Source organism: Gopherus evgoodei, chromosome 12 (assembly GCF_007399415.2).
Source record: "Gopherus evgoodei ecotype Sinaloan lineage chromosome 12, rGopEvg1_v1.p, whole genome shotgun sequence".
Taxonomy (NCBI): Eukaryota; Metazoa; Chordata; order Testudines; family Testudinidae; genus Gopherus; species Gopherus evgoodei.
The window spans coordinates 7386227-7401975 of NC_044333.1; the positions used below are offsets into that span (position 1 = coordinate 7386227).

At 52.9% G+C, this 15749-nt stretch overlaps 1 protein-coding gene across 4 annotated transcripts in view; it reads left to right on the top strand.

The window, feature by feature from the left end:
• The window catches only part of CCDC102A (coiled-coil domain containing 102A), a 59387-nt gene that overhangs the window by 39527 nt on the left and 4111 nt on the right, over nt 1-15749 (top strand). For all 4 annotated transcript variants that reach the window (XM_030582056.1, XM_030582057.1, XM_030582058.1 and 1 more), the window contains one exon: nt 6603-6706. In XM_030582056.1, coding sequence (XP_030437916.1) covers nt 6603-6706 — 104 coding nt within the window. The remainder of the gene's footprint in view (nt 1-6602; nt 6707-15749) is intronic.

Sequence of the window (15749 nt, forward strand, 5' to 3'; positions counted from 1 at the left end):
GAGATAGTGGTCCCATCAACACCGGAGACCTTCGCCTCGGCTCGGGACCTGATTGCCCTGACGGAGCCCACTCGGCTGCCACCCCCGGTACCTCCGGTGCGGGTCGTGTCCAGGGGCAAGCCCATGATGTCGGCGCCGCCCAGAGACAGTCCTTCGCCATCTAGGTCCCGACGTCTTGGGCGCTCCAGATCCCGACGCCGCTCGCAGTCCCGGCACCGCTCCCCTCAGCGGCACCAGTCGCACTCGCGGCAACGGTCGACCTCCAGACGGTCGCGGTCAAGCTCCAGTCGGCGTCACCGGCACCGCGACTCCAGGAGCAGGTCCCATCGCTACTCGCCGCACCGGTCGACCTCCCGGCACCGAGCTGGTGGCAGGTCCCGGTCTCGGTCGACCTCCCGGCGCCGAGCCGGTGGTAGGTCCCGGTCGACCTCCCGGCACCGAGATGGTGGCAGGTCCCGGTCTCGGTCGACCTCCCGGCGCCGAGCCGGTGGTAGGTCCCGGTCGACCTCCCGGCACCGAGCCGGTGGCAGGTCCCGCTACCGAAGCGACACCCGGTACCGATCAGGATCCCGGCACCGTGACAGATCCAGGTCCCGGTCCCGATCCCGGCACCGATACGACTCCCGGCACCGGTCCCCGGCACCGAGACGATCCTCCGTGCCGACCCGCGCCGGCCCGTACCATCCGGGGTCGGCCCCGCCGTGGCCCTCGAGACAGCCGTCCGTATCTTCGCAGGCGGACAGTGCGTATGCGCTCGGCACCGACCGGCAGGCGGCGCTCTTCGGGGATCCGCCGCTGGAAGACCAAGGCCCACCACAGTGGGGATTCTGGACACCCTGGGCATACCATCAGGCCCAGGGCCCCCAGCAGCTCCCTCCCACACCGGCGAATGCGGAGCGTAGGGCCCCTGAAGCCTCCTTGTCTCGCCCCCCTCCCTCCCCGGAGGCGGAGGAAGGGTCCAAACAGCAGGACTCCGCTGTGGCTCCGGAGGTAGAGGCGAGGGCTGAGGAAGACCCCCAGTTGGACACTATCGTACCTGGGGTCTCCTCATCCTCCTCCCCGGATGAGGCGGTGGCGGGTACCTCCTCCAACAGTCCCCCCCCGCTGGATCTCAGGGCGCACCAGGACCTCCTCAGGCGGTTGGCCCAAAACCTGAGTCTGCAGGCAGAGGAGGTCTCGGAGATAGAGGACCCGATTGTTACCATCCTCTCTTCGGATGCTCCCACCAGGGTCGCCCTGCCCTTTGTACGGACCATTCAGGCCAATGCCAATACTATCTGGCAGTCCCCGGCCTCTATCCCTCCGACAGCGAAAGGAGTCGAGAGAAAGTACATGGCCCCTTCCAAGGGGTATGAATACTTGCACGTTCACCCGACTCCCGGTTCACTGGTGGTGCAGTCGGTGAACGATAGGGAGCGTCACGGCCAGGAGGCTCCGGCCCCCAAATCCAGAGAGGCCAGGCGGATGGACCTCCTTGGCCGTAAGGTATATTCGGCTGGGGCCCTGCAGCTCAGGGTCTCTAATCAGCAGGCCCTGCTGAGCAGGTACGCTTTTAACTCCTGGGTGGCAGTGGACAAATTTAAAGAGCTGCTGCCACAGGATGCTCGCCAGGAGTTTACGGCCATCCTGGACGAGGGCAAAAAGGTCGCGCGCACGGCCTTACAAGCATCCTTGGACGCTGCGGACTCGGCTGCCCGTACCCTCGCGTCGGGAGTTACGATGCGTCGCATCTCCTGGCTGCAGGTTTCCGGCCTTCCGCCAGAGCTCCAGCACACGATACAGGACCTTCCTTTCGAAGGCCAGGGCCTGTTTTCGGAAAAGACAGACCCCAGACTCAAGAGTCTGAAGGACAACCGGGTCATTGCGCGGTCCCTCGGGATGCACACCCCCGTGACGCAGCGTAGACCCTTTAGGCCACAGCAGCAGCCGTACCGTAGGCCGTTTTCCCAGTTCCGCCAGCGGCAGGACCCTTACAGGCGCCGCGGCAGGAACGGCAGGCGCAGGCAGTCTGGGAACCAAGGGGGGCAGAACCAAGGCTCCTCGAAACCCCCGCCTGGTCCTAAGCCTTCATTTTTAAGGTGCGCCCGAGGGCGCTGTAGCAGTTTCCCCTATGGATCCTTTCCCCCCGTTTTCAAACCGCCTTTCGTTTTTCCTCCCGGCGTGGTCCCAAATAACATCGGACCGCTGGGTCTTAAACCTGGTGCAGACGGGATACCGCCTGCAGTTTGTTTCGTTTCCTCCTTCCCGCCCTCCTTCCTCGTCCCTCTTCAGGGACCCCTCTCACGAGCAATTCCTTCGACAGGAGGTGCAGACGCTCCTCAGCAAAGGAGCCATAGAGGCGGTTCCGGAAAACGAGAAAGGCAAGGGGTTTTATTCCCGCTACTTTCTGATCCCCAAGGCCAAGGGGGGCCTCAGGCCTATCCTCGACCTGCGAGAACTCAACAAATACCTCGTGAAGTTGAAGTTCCGCATGGTATCCCTGGGGACCATTATTCCATCCCTGGATCCGGGAGACTGGTACGCCGCCCTCGACATGCAGGACGCGTATTTTCATATTGCCATTTGGCCGCGCCACAGACGCTTTCTCCGCTTCGTTGTGGGGGCTCTTCATTATCAGTTTGCAGTCCTCCCTTTCGGCCTGTCCACGGCCCCAAGGGTGTTTACAAAATGCATGGCAGTTGTCGTGGCGCATCTTCGACGCAACCGTGTCCACGTGTTCCCTTATCTGGACGACTGGTTGATTCGGGGCACGTCGGAGCAGCAGGTCAGCAGCCATGTCCGCCTGATCACCGCCGTATTTGCAAGTCTGGGCCTCTTGATAAACACAGACAAATCCACTCTGAGGCCCACGCAAAAGGTGGAATTTATCGGGGCGGTCTTGGACGCCACGATGGGCAGGGCCTCGCTGCCTCTGCAACGGTTCCAGACCATGGCGGCGATCGTTCAGCGTTTGCGGTCAGCCCCGTTGACGTCAGTAAGGACATGTCTAACCCTGTTAGGCCACATGGCAGCGTGCACTTTTGTGACCGGCTACGCTCGGCTCCACATGAGGCCTCTCCAGCTGTGGCTTATCAGCCGTTACAGGCCGCAAAGGCAACCTTTAGACATGTTAGTCACAATCCCCCAGAAGGTCTTGGACTCTCTCGGCTGGTGGTTGGACCAGTCCGTGATATGTGCGGGTCTTCCCTTTCACCCCTCTCAGCCATCGGTATCCCTGACAACGGATGCCTCAGATCTAGGCTGGGGGGCCCACCTGGGGACCCTGCGGACACAGGGCCTGTGGTCCCAGGAGGAGGTGGGGCTCCACATCAACATACGGGAGTTGAGAGCGGTCCGCCTTGCTTGTCAAGCGTTTTGTCATCAGCTTCAGGGTCGTTGTGTCGCCGTGTTTACGGACAACACGACGACGATGTACTATATCAACAAGCAGGGCAGCACCAGGTCCTCCTCCCTGTGCCACGAGGCGATACGTCTCTGGGACTTTTGCGTAGCCCACTCCGTTCACCTCAGGGCTTCCTTCCTCCCTGGAGTACGGAACACTCTGGCAGATCGACTGAGCAGATCCTTCCTGTCGCACGAGTGGTCCCTTCGCCCGGATGTCGCTCTCTCCATTTTCCGGAGGTGGGGTTATCCCCGGGTGGACCTCTTTGCGTCCAGGGGGAACAGGAAGTGCCCAGCATTCTGCTCCTTTCAGGGCAGGGAACCGGGGTCGATAGGGGACGCCTTCCTCATCCGGTGGTCGACCCACCTATGCTATGCATTTCCCCCGTTCCCTCTAGTCCACAAGGTCCTCCTGAAGGTGCGCAGGGACAAGGCGCTCGTGATCATGGTAGCCCCGGCGTGGCCCAGGCAGCACTGGTACTCCATGCTGCTGGACTTGGCCATAGCCGACCCAGTTCCCCTGCCCCTTCATCCGGACCTGATTACCCAGGACCACGGGACCCTTTGTCACCCAGACCTGCAGTCGCTGCACCTAGCGGCGTGGCTCCTGCGTGGCTGACTGGCCCAGAGCTGCGATGCTCCACGCCTGTGAGAGAGGTGCTCTTGAGCAGCAGGAAACCGTCCACAAGAGCCACGTATTCAGCGAAATGGAAGCGCTTCTCCTGTTGGTGCGTAGAGAGAAATCTCCGCCCTATGGAAGTTTCGGTTTCCGAAATATTAGACTACGTTTTGTCCCTCAAAGGGCAAGGTCTGGCCTTATCGTCGTTGCGAGTCCACCTAGCTGCTATCTCCACCTTTCACCCGGGTGCGGACGGTCGCTCCGTTTTTTCTCACCCGACGGTGTCGAGATTCCTTAAAGGGCTGGAACGTTTATTCCCTAACGTCCGTCCCCCTGCTCCCACCTGGGATCTTAACCTGGTGTTGTCCCGACTCATGGGGCCCCCCTTTGAGCCGTTAGCTACTTGCTCCCTGCTCTACCTCTCTTGGAAAACTGCCTTTCTAGTGGCTGTCACCTCAGCTAGACGGGTGTCGGAGCTCCGAGCTCTTGTGGTAGACCCCCCATATACGGTCTTCCACAAGGACAAGGTGCAGCTGAGACCACACCCTGCTTTTCTGCCCAAGGTGGTCTCAGCCTTCCATGTCAACCAAGAGATTTTCCTTCCGGTTTTTTTCCCAAAACCTCACTCCTCAGGCAGGGAGCAGCAGCTCCACTCGCTGGATGTCCGTAGGGCTCTCGCGTTCTACATAGACAGGACTAAGCCCTTCCGAAAATCCCCCCAGCTTTTCGTGGCGGTAGCAGATCGTATGAAAGGTCTTCCTATCTCCTCCCAGAGGATATCCTCTTGGGTTACGTCCTGTATCAGGACTTGTTATGACTTGGCCCATGTCCCTGCGGGCCGTGTGACTGCGCATTCTACCAGGGCGCAGGCGTCATCGCTGGCTTTCCTAGCCCGTGTGCCCATCCAGGAAATCTGTCGGGCAGCGACCTGGTCATCGGTCCACACTTTTGCTTCCCACTACGCCCTGGTCCAGCAGTCGAGGGAGGATGCGGCCTTCGGAACTGCGGTGCTCCGGGCCGCGACTTCTCACTCCGACCCCACCGCCTAGGTATGGCTTGGGAGTCACCTAACTGGAATGGATGTGAGCAATCACTCGAAGAAGAAAAGACGGTTACTCACCTTTGTAACTGTTGTTCTTCGAGATGTGTTGCTCACATCCATTCCACACCCGCCCTCCTTCCCCACTGTCGGAGTAGCCGGCAAGAAGGAACTGAGGAGCGGGCGGGCCGGCAGGGGTATATATAGAGCGCCATGGCGGCGCCACTCTAGGGGGCGACCTGCCGGCCCACTGGAGTTGCTAGGGTAAAAAAGTTTCCGACGAACGTGCACGCGCGGCGCGCACACCTAACTGGAATGGATGTGAGCAACACATCTCGAAGAACAACAGTTACAAAGGTGAGTAACCGTCTTTTCCCTGCTTGCCCCCAGAGCAGTCTCCTCCAGGCCAGGCGTGGCACATTGTGGGGCAAGTATCTCATGCACCTCAGTACTGGCCTAGTGTGGCCACTTCTAGGGGTGAGAGGGTAGCTTGGCTTTTCTGCTGACATGGTGTAGGCCAGTGGTTCCCAAACTTTAACAACCTGTGAACCCCTGTCACTAAAATATCAGGTCTCGCAAACCCCCTCCTAAAAATGAATGTTTTCAGGGATTTTCTCCTTTACCTGAGTATAAATTATCAAAGCAGTGATCTTGGAAATATAAAATTTGTTTTTATGACATGCTTGTTACACACTATTTATTTATTATTTATCATTACAGTATTTTTATCACATTATGAGAACCGCAACACTCTTCCGAGATCTCACTTTCTTGTAGCTTGTGTCACTTTGAATAAACCTGTTACAAGACAAGGCTCCTATATTTCATCAAGGAGTATCAGATGTGAAACAGCAGGAAGGGATTTAAGAAGCCAACTCAGAGTTCTTCCTACACAAGCATTCAGGTCTTGAACAGTCCAGGCAAACAACGCACGTTACAACAAAGCTTAACCTTGTCCTTTGTAATAATTTAAAAAACAATACTAGCTGCCTGTTTAATTTTAAAAACCAGCAAAAAATATCCACCTCCCTTTCTGTTTCTTATGAGGAGTCTTGAAGTTTAAATCTCCTCTGTATGATAGAGATGCTTGCTTTGATTGGCTTAGCTCTTGGAAGTCCAGGGGCTCCGGGCTGCTGGGCCCCATGCTGCCCAGGGTCCCTATGGACAGCTGTATCTTCCATTAGGGAATTTGTTACATGAGCATGTCACCGGCCACCATCAAAGAGTAATGGCTTTGAGTCTGGGTCAGATTTGAACCAGCCACCTTGAGGTGGTCTGTGCTCGTGGCCAATCTTATGCCAGCGCTGCCATGACAGTAACAAGAGAATGGCAGAAAAGAAATATACATTCAGACTACGTTGAGACACCAACCCACAGAATCCAGGAAATTCAGAGCTGCCTCCATCGTGTTCAGTTATGCCCTACACCTGATCCTCTCGTCTCCGATCAGTGGGCTGTCCTACGAGCCATGTGGGTGGCAGTGCCTGGGGACGATGGATACTGCACACGGCTGTCACTAGCTGCTGCCCTCGGCGAAGACAGCTGTGTTTGTTTGCCTTGCAGCTTGATGAAGCCCATAACCAGGCACGGAAACTGCAGAGGTCCCTGGATGAGCAGACGGAGCAAAGTGAGAACCTCCAAGTGCAACTGGAGCACCTGCAGTCCAGGTGAGGAGAAGCAGGGCTGGGGAGGACGGAGTTCCTGTTGGCAAGACCTGAGGAGGGACAGAGATTGGAACATGGGAGGGCAGGAAGGACAGAAATAAAGATGGGCAAGATGAGGTTGGAAGCTGGGGCGGAAAGACTGGCAGGTGAGGCTGCCAAGCTGACCTGCAGTGTCTCAAGAGCACGGTTACTAACCTCAGGGCAGACTGTTAGGAAGCAGGGCACAAACCCCAAATTGGCTGAGTTTTGTACACCAACCAATTCTCAAGTGTAAACTCCTCAAGCACTGTAACAGCCGTAACATGGAGTCACAGACAGTCCCTGTGGGCACTGCGGTCTGTCTTGCCACCCAGCTGAGCTTGCCTTTGTGATAGGTGGTCCCTTACACCAAAAATCACGGTAATATTCAAGTTGATCCCCGTCCCAAAGGGCCAGTCACTTACCCCAGGCTGACTGCACCTTAGATCTTGCACCAAAGACAACACTTCTAGCCAATCCTATAATAAACCATCTAAAGATTTGCATCAGACGAATGTATCTGACGAAGTGGGTATTCACCCACGAAAGCTCATGCTCCAATACATCTGTTAGTCTATAAGGTACCACAGGACTCTCTGCTGCATCTAAAGTTTTATTAACTAGGAAAAGGAAATGAGTTATTTCCAAGGTTAATGCAAGTAAACACTCACGCACGTTCCAATATTAAGTTTCCAAAAGGAACAGAAGCTTCTATAATAAGCAAGCTCTATATGTCCTTTAGGGCTAACCTAGGCCAAGCACAGGGAAGCTTTTGCTTATTCTTAGTAACCCTTGTGCTCAGAGTCCAAACAGCATGAAAGATACACAGTTCCTCCTTGTTCAGGCTTTTATTCCTGCCTTCCCCCCCCCCCCCGCTCTGCTTCTTCAAATTAAGCTGTGGGGAGCAATTCATTTGCACATCTCTTCATGGGGTGTGTGTGGGGAGGTGGCGGTGGAAGTTGAAATCAACAAAGTCTTTTGTCCTCTAATGTTCCACAATAGTTGGTCTGATGTTGATGGGCCTCCTTTGTTGGGCAGAAGACATCTCCTGTTGGAAACTAGTATTTCACACCTGCTAATGCTTCTCTCCTCTGGTGACTTACAGTTACAGAGCAAACACTTCAGAATTCCCTTAATACCTATGTTAACAATACTAACCCACGGGGGAGCCAGACTGGTTCCTGCTCTGTATTTGTCAGTGTTCAGTTGAGTGGCCTTGCCATGAGCTGGCACCTGGTTTGCCAGTGTCACAAAGGTATGAAGTGGGTGGATGAATGGAAGTAGCAGAAAGGAAGGAACAAGACAAGAGGATGTGTGGGAAGGGAGGAAAGGCCAGAGTTCTGGGCTATGGTGAGGGAGCAGGAGCTGGGATTACCAGCCCTTAGTCTAAATGGCAGATTCAGGGAGGGCTACACAAGGACTTGCGCCAATTTAGTTAGGAATGTGTTTGCATACAAATGTACCGAGGTTAGTTAAACCTCTCTGTGGACACTGTTATTTCAGTTTAAGGGGCTTATTTCGGTTCAGAATAACCCTATTCCTAATCGATTTAAACTAAACCGAAATAAGAGTGTCCACATAGTCTTTTGCACCAGTTTAACTAAAATGACGCCTCTCGTTAAATCGGTACCACATTGCAGGTAATAACAAAATGTTTTTTTAAGTACATCAGAAGCAGGAAGCCTATTAAACAACCAGTGGGGCTCCTGGATGATCGAGTTACGAAAGGAGCGCTTAAAGACGATAAAATCATTGCAGAGAAACTAAATGAATTCTTGCTTCAGTCTTCACGGCTGAGGATGATAGGGAGATTCCCAAACCTGAGCCGTCCTTTGTAGGTGACAAATCTGAGGAACTGTCACAGATTGAGGTGTCACTAGAGGAGATTTTGGAATTAATTGATACATGTAATAGTATCAAGTCACCAGGACCAGATGGCATTCGCCCAAGAGTTCTGAAAACTCAAATGTGAAATTGCAGAACTACTAACTATGATTTGTAACCTGTCCTTTAAATCAGCTTCTGTACCCAATGACTGGAAGGTGAGCTAATGTAAAGCCAATATTTAAAAAGAGCTCAGAGGTGATCCCGGCATTTACAGATCGATAAGTCTAATGTGAGTACTGGGCAAATTTGTTGAAACAATAGTAAATAATAAAATTATCAGACACGTAGAAGAACATAAATTGTTAGGCAAAAGTCAATATGGTTTCTGTAAAGGGAAATCGTGTTTTACTAATCTATTATAGTTCTTTGAAGGGGTCAACAGACATGTGGACAAGGGGGATCCAGTGGACATAGTGTACTTAGATTTCCAGAAAGCTTTTGACAAGGTCCCTCACCAGAGGCTCTTACGTAAAGTAAGTTGATATGGGATAAGAGGGAAGATCTGTTCATGGATTGAGAACTGGTCAAAAGACAGGGAACAAAGGATAGGAATAAATGGTAAATTTTCAGAATGATGAGGGGTAACTAGTGGTGTTCCCCAAGGGTCAGTCCTAGAACCAATCCTATTCAACTTATTCATAAATGATCTGGAGAAAGGGGAAAACAGTGAGGTGGCAAAGTTTGTAGATGATACTAAACTGCTCAAGATAGTTAAGACCAAAGCAGACTGTGAAGAACTTCAAAAAGATCTCACAAAACTAAGTGATTGGGCAACAAAATGGCAAATTAAATTTAATGTAAAGTAATGCACATTGGAAAAAATAACTCCAACTATACATACAATATGATGGGGCCTACTGTAGCTACAACTAATCAGGAAAGAGATCTTGGAGTCATCGTGGATAGTTCTCTGAAGATGTCCACGCGGTGTGCAGAGGCGGTCAAAAAAGAACAGGATGTTAGGAATCATTAAAAAAGGGACAGAGAATAAGATGGAGGATATCTTATTGCCCTTGTATAAATCGATGGTATGCCCACATCTTGAATACTGCATACAGATGTGGTCTCCTCATCTCCAAAAAGGTATACTGGCATTAGAAAAGGTTCAGAGAAGGGCAACTAAAATGATTAGGGGTTGGGAATGGGTCCCATATGAGGAGAGATTTAAAGAGGCTAGGACTCTTCAGCTTGGAAAAGAGGAGACGAAGGGGGGATATGATAGAGGTATAGAAAATCACAAGTGGTGTGGAGACAGTGAATAAGGAAAAGTTATTTACGTGTTCCCATAATATAAGAACTAGGGGCCACCAAATGAAATTAATGGGTGCAGGTTTAAAACAAATAAAAGGAAGTTCTTCATACAGCTCACAGTCAACCTGTGGAACTCCTTGCCTGAGGAGGTTGTGAAGGCCAGGACTATAACAGGGTTTAAGAGAGAGCTGGGTAAATTTATGGAGGTTAAGTCCATTAATGGCTATTAGCCAGGATGAGTAAGGAATGGTGTCCCTAGCCTCTGTTTGTCAGAGGATGGAGATGGATGGCAGGAGAGAGATCACTTGATCATTGCCTGTTAGGTTCACTCCCTCTGGGGCACCTGGCATTGGCCACTGTTGGTAGACAGGCTACTGGGCTGGATGGACCTTTGGTTTGACCCAGTGCGGCTCTTCTTATTTCAGCTAGACAGTAGTATACTGCCGCTGCCCTTTACTAAGGGATACCATTGAGAGACAGATTTGGTTTGGGTTTTCTTTCACACCACAGTCACTGGGTGTGATCCTGTACCTTGCACCGAGGATAGCAAGGTACAGGATAGCAAGAGTGTCTTGATTTTTCACGCTTTTTTTTTCAGGGGGAGGGGAGGTTATATTTGCGTATATAATACAAAACCCCTAATAGCAGGATGACTGATACTTGCATTGTCAGAAATCCCAAACTGGGAAGCGCTCAGGCTTGCCCAGCTAAACTGTTATGCAGGAGGGATGGAGGCTCAGGAGAACAGCTGCCAAGTCAGGGCTTCTGCCTCTGTTTTCCATGGTGCTTGGCCGGAGCGTTCATTCCCCCTACCTGCCTCACGTTCCCCGTAGTCGCTTAGGGTGGCGTAGGCCACAGATGGGCACAGCACAGATTCTATAACTAAGTGCTGCTAAGGGAGGGTTAATTGGGACTCTGGACAAACTCCTGAGGGAGCTGTTCACATCGCCCTGGACTCCTGCTTGTCTGAGCCCTTCTGCTGGAAATGGCAGGGGGACAAGGAGGAGGATTGTACCAAAGAAGGGCAGAGTGTATAGGTGGAGGCAGAATCTGCTGTGAATTATTTATCAAGTGAAGCAGGAGAGAATTCTTCTGCCAGTGATAAATTGCTGCTGTGCAGCAAGAGGATTTTCCAAAGTGGGCTAATCCATTTAGTGTCCCCTCAGGGGCTGCCTATCAGCTCCTGATGGGAAGGTCATGATGGGAATCCGGGCCCAGTGCTGCTGTAAGGTGAGCATATGTAGTGACGGATCCACAAGGGCAGCGCTCGCCCCCTCTCTCTGTCACTTTCATTCAAGAGAGGCCTGGAAGCTAAAAACCAGGGGAAGCCTCCCTCAGTCCTGGAGCTTGGAAAGCCAAGAGCAGCAGTACCTACACACCTTCCGGCTTCCTCCTGCCCTGGCAGTGTCAGACCACGCTGCACTGTCCTCTGCAGAGAATGTCCCAGGGTTTTGCAAACCATTTTACTTCCTATTTTTATACTGGGAACAGGACCCTCCCTGCTCTCCCTCTGCTGGGGGACCTTGGCCCGAATCTCTGGAGGACCCCAATCATGATGTCACATGTGGCTGAGCCTCAGCTCTCCCTACCCACATCTGAGTGTCTAAGGGGTGCTGCTCCTGTCAAGGTCTAGGAGGCAGGGAGAGGGCTGCAGCTCAGGTCAAATCCCGCTGTGCCGTCATTATCCAGCTCCTCCCAAGATTTGCTGCAAGCCCTCAGCGAAGATTGAGACGTGAGGACCTGGTTTTTCTCTTGTAGAAACAAGCAAGGAGAAGCTTGGTGGGGAAGAAGGTTGAGGCTGATTGTGCTGCACAGAAGCCAGGCCAGCCTTGGGTTTGTTTTTGCTCCGCAGTTCCCCTTTCAAGCACCGGGTTAAACACAGCAGGGGCTCAGACGTGTTCTAATCCCTGTTACAGGCTGGCGGGAAGATCCCCCAACTGCTGTCACTTGTCCTAGCTCCACCGAAGGACAGTTTCCATCAGCAGAGGATCTGCCTCCAGGTTAGATCAAGGTTCCCTTAGATGGTTTGGCCACAGTTCACACAGGCCAGCTGACACCTTGTCACAGTGCAGAGAGGTTATATGGTAGATGCTAGGTTATAGCTGGGGATGGGGAGGAGCACAGGGACGGTCCTTGCTCACTTGCTTCAGGATATTCCTGCAGCTGCAGAGGTGAAGCCACGTGCAACAAATTGGTGGGATGAAAAGGCATGAGCCCTGCAGCTGTACTGAGCAGGTTGCGGGGATGCACATCCCCCGGTGGCTCCCCACTGCCCCAGGGGCTGCATGTGTCTGGCACCACGAGGAGCAGCATTTGACCTGGAGTTGGGGCCAGCAAGGTGGGTGTGACACTTCCACTAGTCTCTGGCTGCTGCTCCTCTGCCAAGCCCCTCCTGATGCTGCAGCAGGTTGAGTCTAACTCCAAAGGCTGGGTCATGGAATGCAGACCCCAGCACCCTCTCTCTGCTGCCACCGCCCGTGGGCTGAATGCAGGTAGCAGCCGAGGGGAGTGCTAACCAACACCACCTAGTCTAGGCAAGATGAGAGCAGGCCTTGTCTACACCTGTGTAGTATAGCTGCCCCAGGCCTGACCCCTGAGCGGAGGTGAGGCTCCAGTTGTATTCAGTCTGAGTTTGGTTCCTAGGCCCCGTATTCCCTTCTCTCTGAAAGGCACTGATCACCCCTCAGCTACCAGTGCCTGGAGTTTGGTATCTTCCCAAGGGGAAAGGGTGCCTCTGTTCGTCGCTGGAGGAGGCGCTGGGGATGGCCACCCTCTCACAAGGCTTTTCTGAAGCAGAAGCCGCTTCTCCCCTCCATCAGGCAGGTTTTCTGGCTTCACAAGAGCAGCTGCCTAGGTCACCCTGAACAGACTCTCCATTGTGCTCTTGGGAGCAAGCTCCAGTGAATAGCGCAAGCCAAGGAGAAAAAGGAGTCTCTTGCCTAAACCCCAAGAACTACCCGTGTGATGTACAACTGTATCCACCTGGGTTGTGATCCTATCAGCACCCCCGAGTTCAGTAGGGTCGGAATGAGCTGGGAGACTTCCAAGGAGCACCCTGGGGTGATGGGAAATAGCACTGGGGCGTCAGCAGGGGGCGCTCTTCCCTCTGAACCCAGCTGCACCCCAGCATGGGGTTACTCTGCTGCTGGAGATGCTGTCTTACGGACATGTCAAAATGAGGCCTTGCTAATGAGTAGTCAAGAGAGATTCCCGAGCTGCTAGCCCCAGTGTCCTGGCCAAAGTCAACCTGTGGGAGTTAGATTTAGCCTAAATTTCCCCTACTGCATCCATGAGTCTGTTTGCTCCTCAGTTCCTGCCCTGAGCCGTTGGGTAGGTTGTGCACTTTTCAACAGCTGCATATTTGCACTCAGAAGAGGCAGTGTTGCAAGGGCAGGTCTTGGATTTTAGGCTACGTGTTTTGGGAGGACATAGTATCTAATCAATCACTGGCATTTGGAAGGTGCCAGCCACCAGAAGGTTTGGCCAGATGGAAATGCAAGTGATTGTGATATAAAGCACATGGGTATTTCCTCCATTGATCTGGCATTCCTGGGATAGACGCACCGTGCCCGAGGAGGAAATGTAATGAGCAAGGCTGCTCCGTGGTCCCTGATGAGCAATCTTCCCCATTGCCATAACCTGCCTGGGATCACTTCCAGGGGTCCAGCGAGTCCTTATGTTCCTGGAGTACTTCCTCGGTTTGACACCTGGATGGAACATGGCAAGGACGAGCACCGATACTCAGACAAGCCTGGTTCTTGGCCCAGGCTTAGAGCTGAGGGCAGGGCTATGCTGGGGTCAGGCTTGCTCTTAGGGGGAGCAGGAAAATAGGAGACCACAGCAGGTGTGTTGGCCAGCTTGTATGAGCTCCGCCAGGTGCATGATCCATTAAACTGCGTTTGTTTTCTGCATGGAAAGGACTGTGCTTAGGTAACAGGAGCAAGACACAGGCCGATGGGAATTGCTCAGGAGGATGGTAATTCAGTGGATGTGATGGGCCTGTTTCTCACCTTTCTTGCACCTTAAAGGGGCCTTCAAAGGGGCATAAACTATTATTTGCACCCCCTCTAAGGCCCATTTATGCAACGAGAGCCGTGAACTGAGAATCAGGCCTGGAGGAGTCTACACTGGCCCAAATCAGAACTATGGATCCAGCATGGCCCTAGCTTTGGCTTGTTCAGCTCTGGGGTTTGGGCCTGGCCCACGGGGAAGATTTTGTAGTGTTCAGAGCTGGGTTCAGATTTCAAACCCCTCCGAGGCCAGAGGGCTGCGGAGGTATTAGAGAGCCCTGCCCAGCGCCTGGGCGGAGTGGAGCTTTCTGGCTCCAGAGCCGTGTGCAGCCAGTGGAGGCAGACCTGGGGGAAGTGCTAGTGCTTTTGGGTGCCTCACTTATTGGGGCCCAATGTGAGACACATTAAAGGAGCTGAGCACCTGCCCTCTGGAAACCAGGCTCCCCTCTAGCGGGACAGGCCCCCCAAAATTGTGAGTCCCAGTGGAAAATCGTGGCATTGGCTCAGTTCTGCTTCAAGGCATGACTCTCTGTTCATCTGTTCATCCCCCCGAAGAATGAGGATAATTATACTGACCCTGCTGTGCAAATCCGTGTGAGGTCTGTGGCTGCACTAAGCAATGGAAGTGTTCACAGTTATTCTTTTAACCTGATTATAATCTGCCAACGCTGGAAGAACCTTCACTAGACCATGCTTTTAGCTCTCAGCACGGGAGGATGTTCCAGTCTAGAGAGCAACCCTTACTCAGTTGGCTTGAAAGGGTCCATCTAACAGGACCCACCCCATCCTTGCCCAGCCAGGCAACCAGCTCCCAATGTTTCGGCCCCTTCACCCTCCTTCCATGCAAAGATCCTTGGAGTCGCCCCAGACTCTGCTGCTGGAAGAGGATTCCACACTAAGACACAGGAGCACGCAGCAGAAAACAAACCAAGCTCCGTATGAGCAGGGGCGCTCGAGGGAGAGCGCTGGGCGTGATATGACACCGGGGCGGGGGGGGGAGGACAGGGCCGGAGAAATGCTTTGTCCTCTTAAAGATGTTGTGGTTTTATTGCTCTTAAATGTTTGGGTTTTTTTGGTACGTTTCTCCAGCAATAAAACGCTGAAATGGACGCACGACAAATCGATTCTGCACCATCCAAAGTGCCTGGGAGAGGCAGCTGGGCTTTTTTTTAATCTGATTTTATTTTACTGGGACATGTCCATTAAATCATACAGGAATAATGGAGACTTCATCTCCTCCCGCCTCCCCCGCCCCCTCTTTAAATAATTCATGCTTTCCAGTAAAATGCAGCAAAGTCGTGCTTTTTACTCAGAGGATGATGGGAGAACTGCTTCCATCACATTCTCGGGGCTTGGGTTTGGAATTTGTCTCATAAATTTAGCTGATGAAGTTGAATGCTCCGGAAAGTGAGCAGCTACAAATACTAAGAGCTTCCCATTGACAAGGAGAACACGGGCCCCATCTGAAGCCCCCTGATGCCTCTGGGCAGCCTTCCCTTGACCTCAGTGGGCACTGAAACCATGTATGAGGAGCAGTCCTGAGTACAGGCCCCCTTGCTCCTTTCTCCTGGAGAGTCACCAGTGAGCGCAGTCGTGGGCTTCCCACACGCTGTTCTGCTATCGGGCTGTGGTGATGGGCCCTAGATCTTACCCACTGCTTTTTCATCAGTAGATCTCAAGGCACTTTACAAAGGAAGGCAGTAGCATTATCCCCATTTTACAGACGGGGAAACAGACACAGCGGTAATATAATCCTGCTGGCAGAACTAGGATATAATGCAGATTTCCAGCGTCCCCATCCAAAGCTCTGTCTACTAGGCCATACTGTGGGAGGCCAGACAATGAGACTGGGTTCTCCAGTAACAGACCTCGGCCTTACC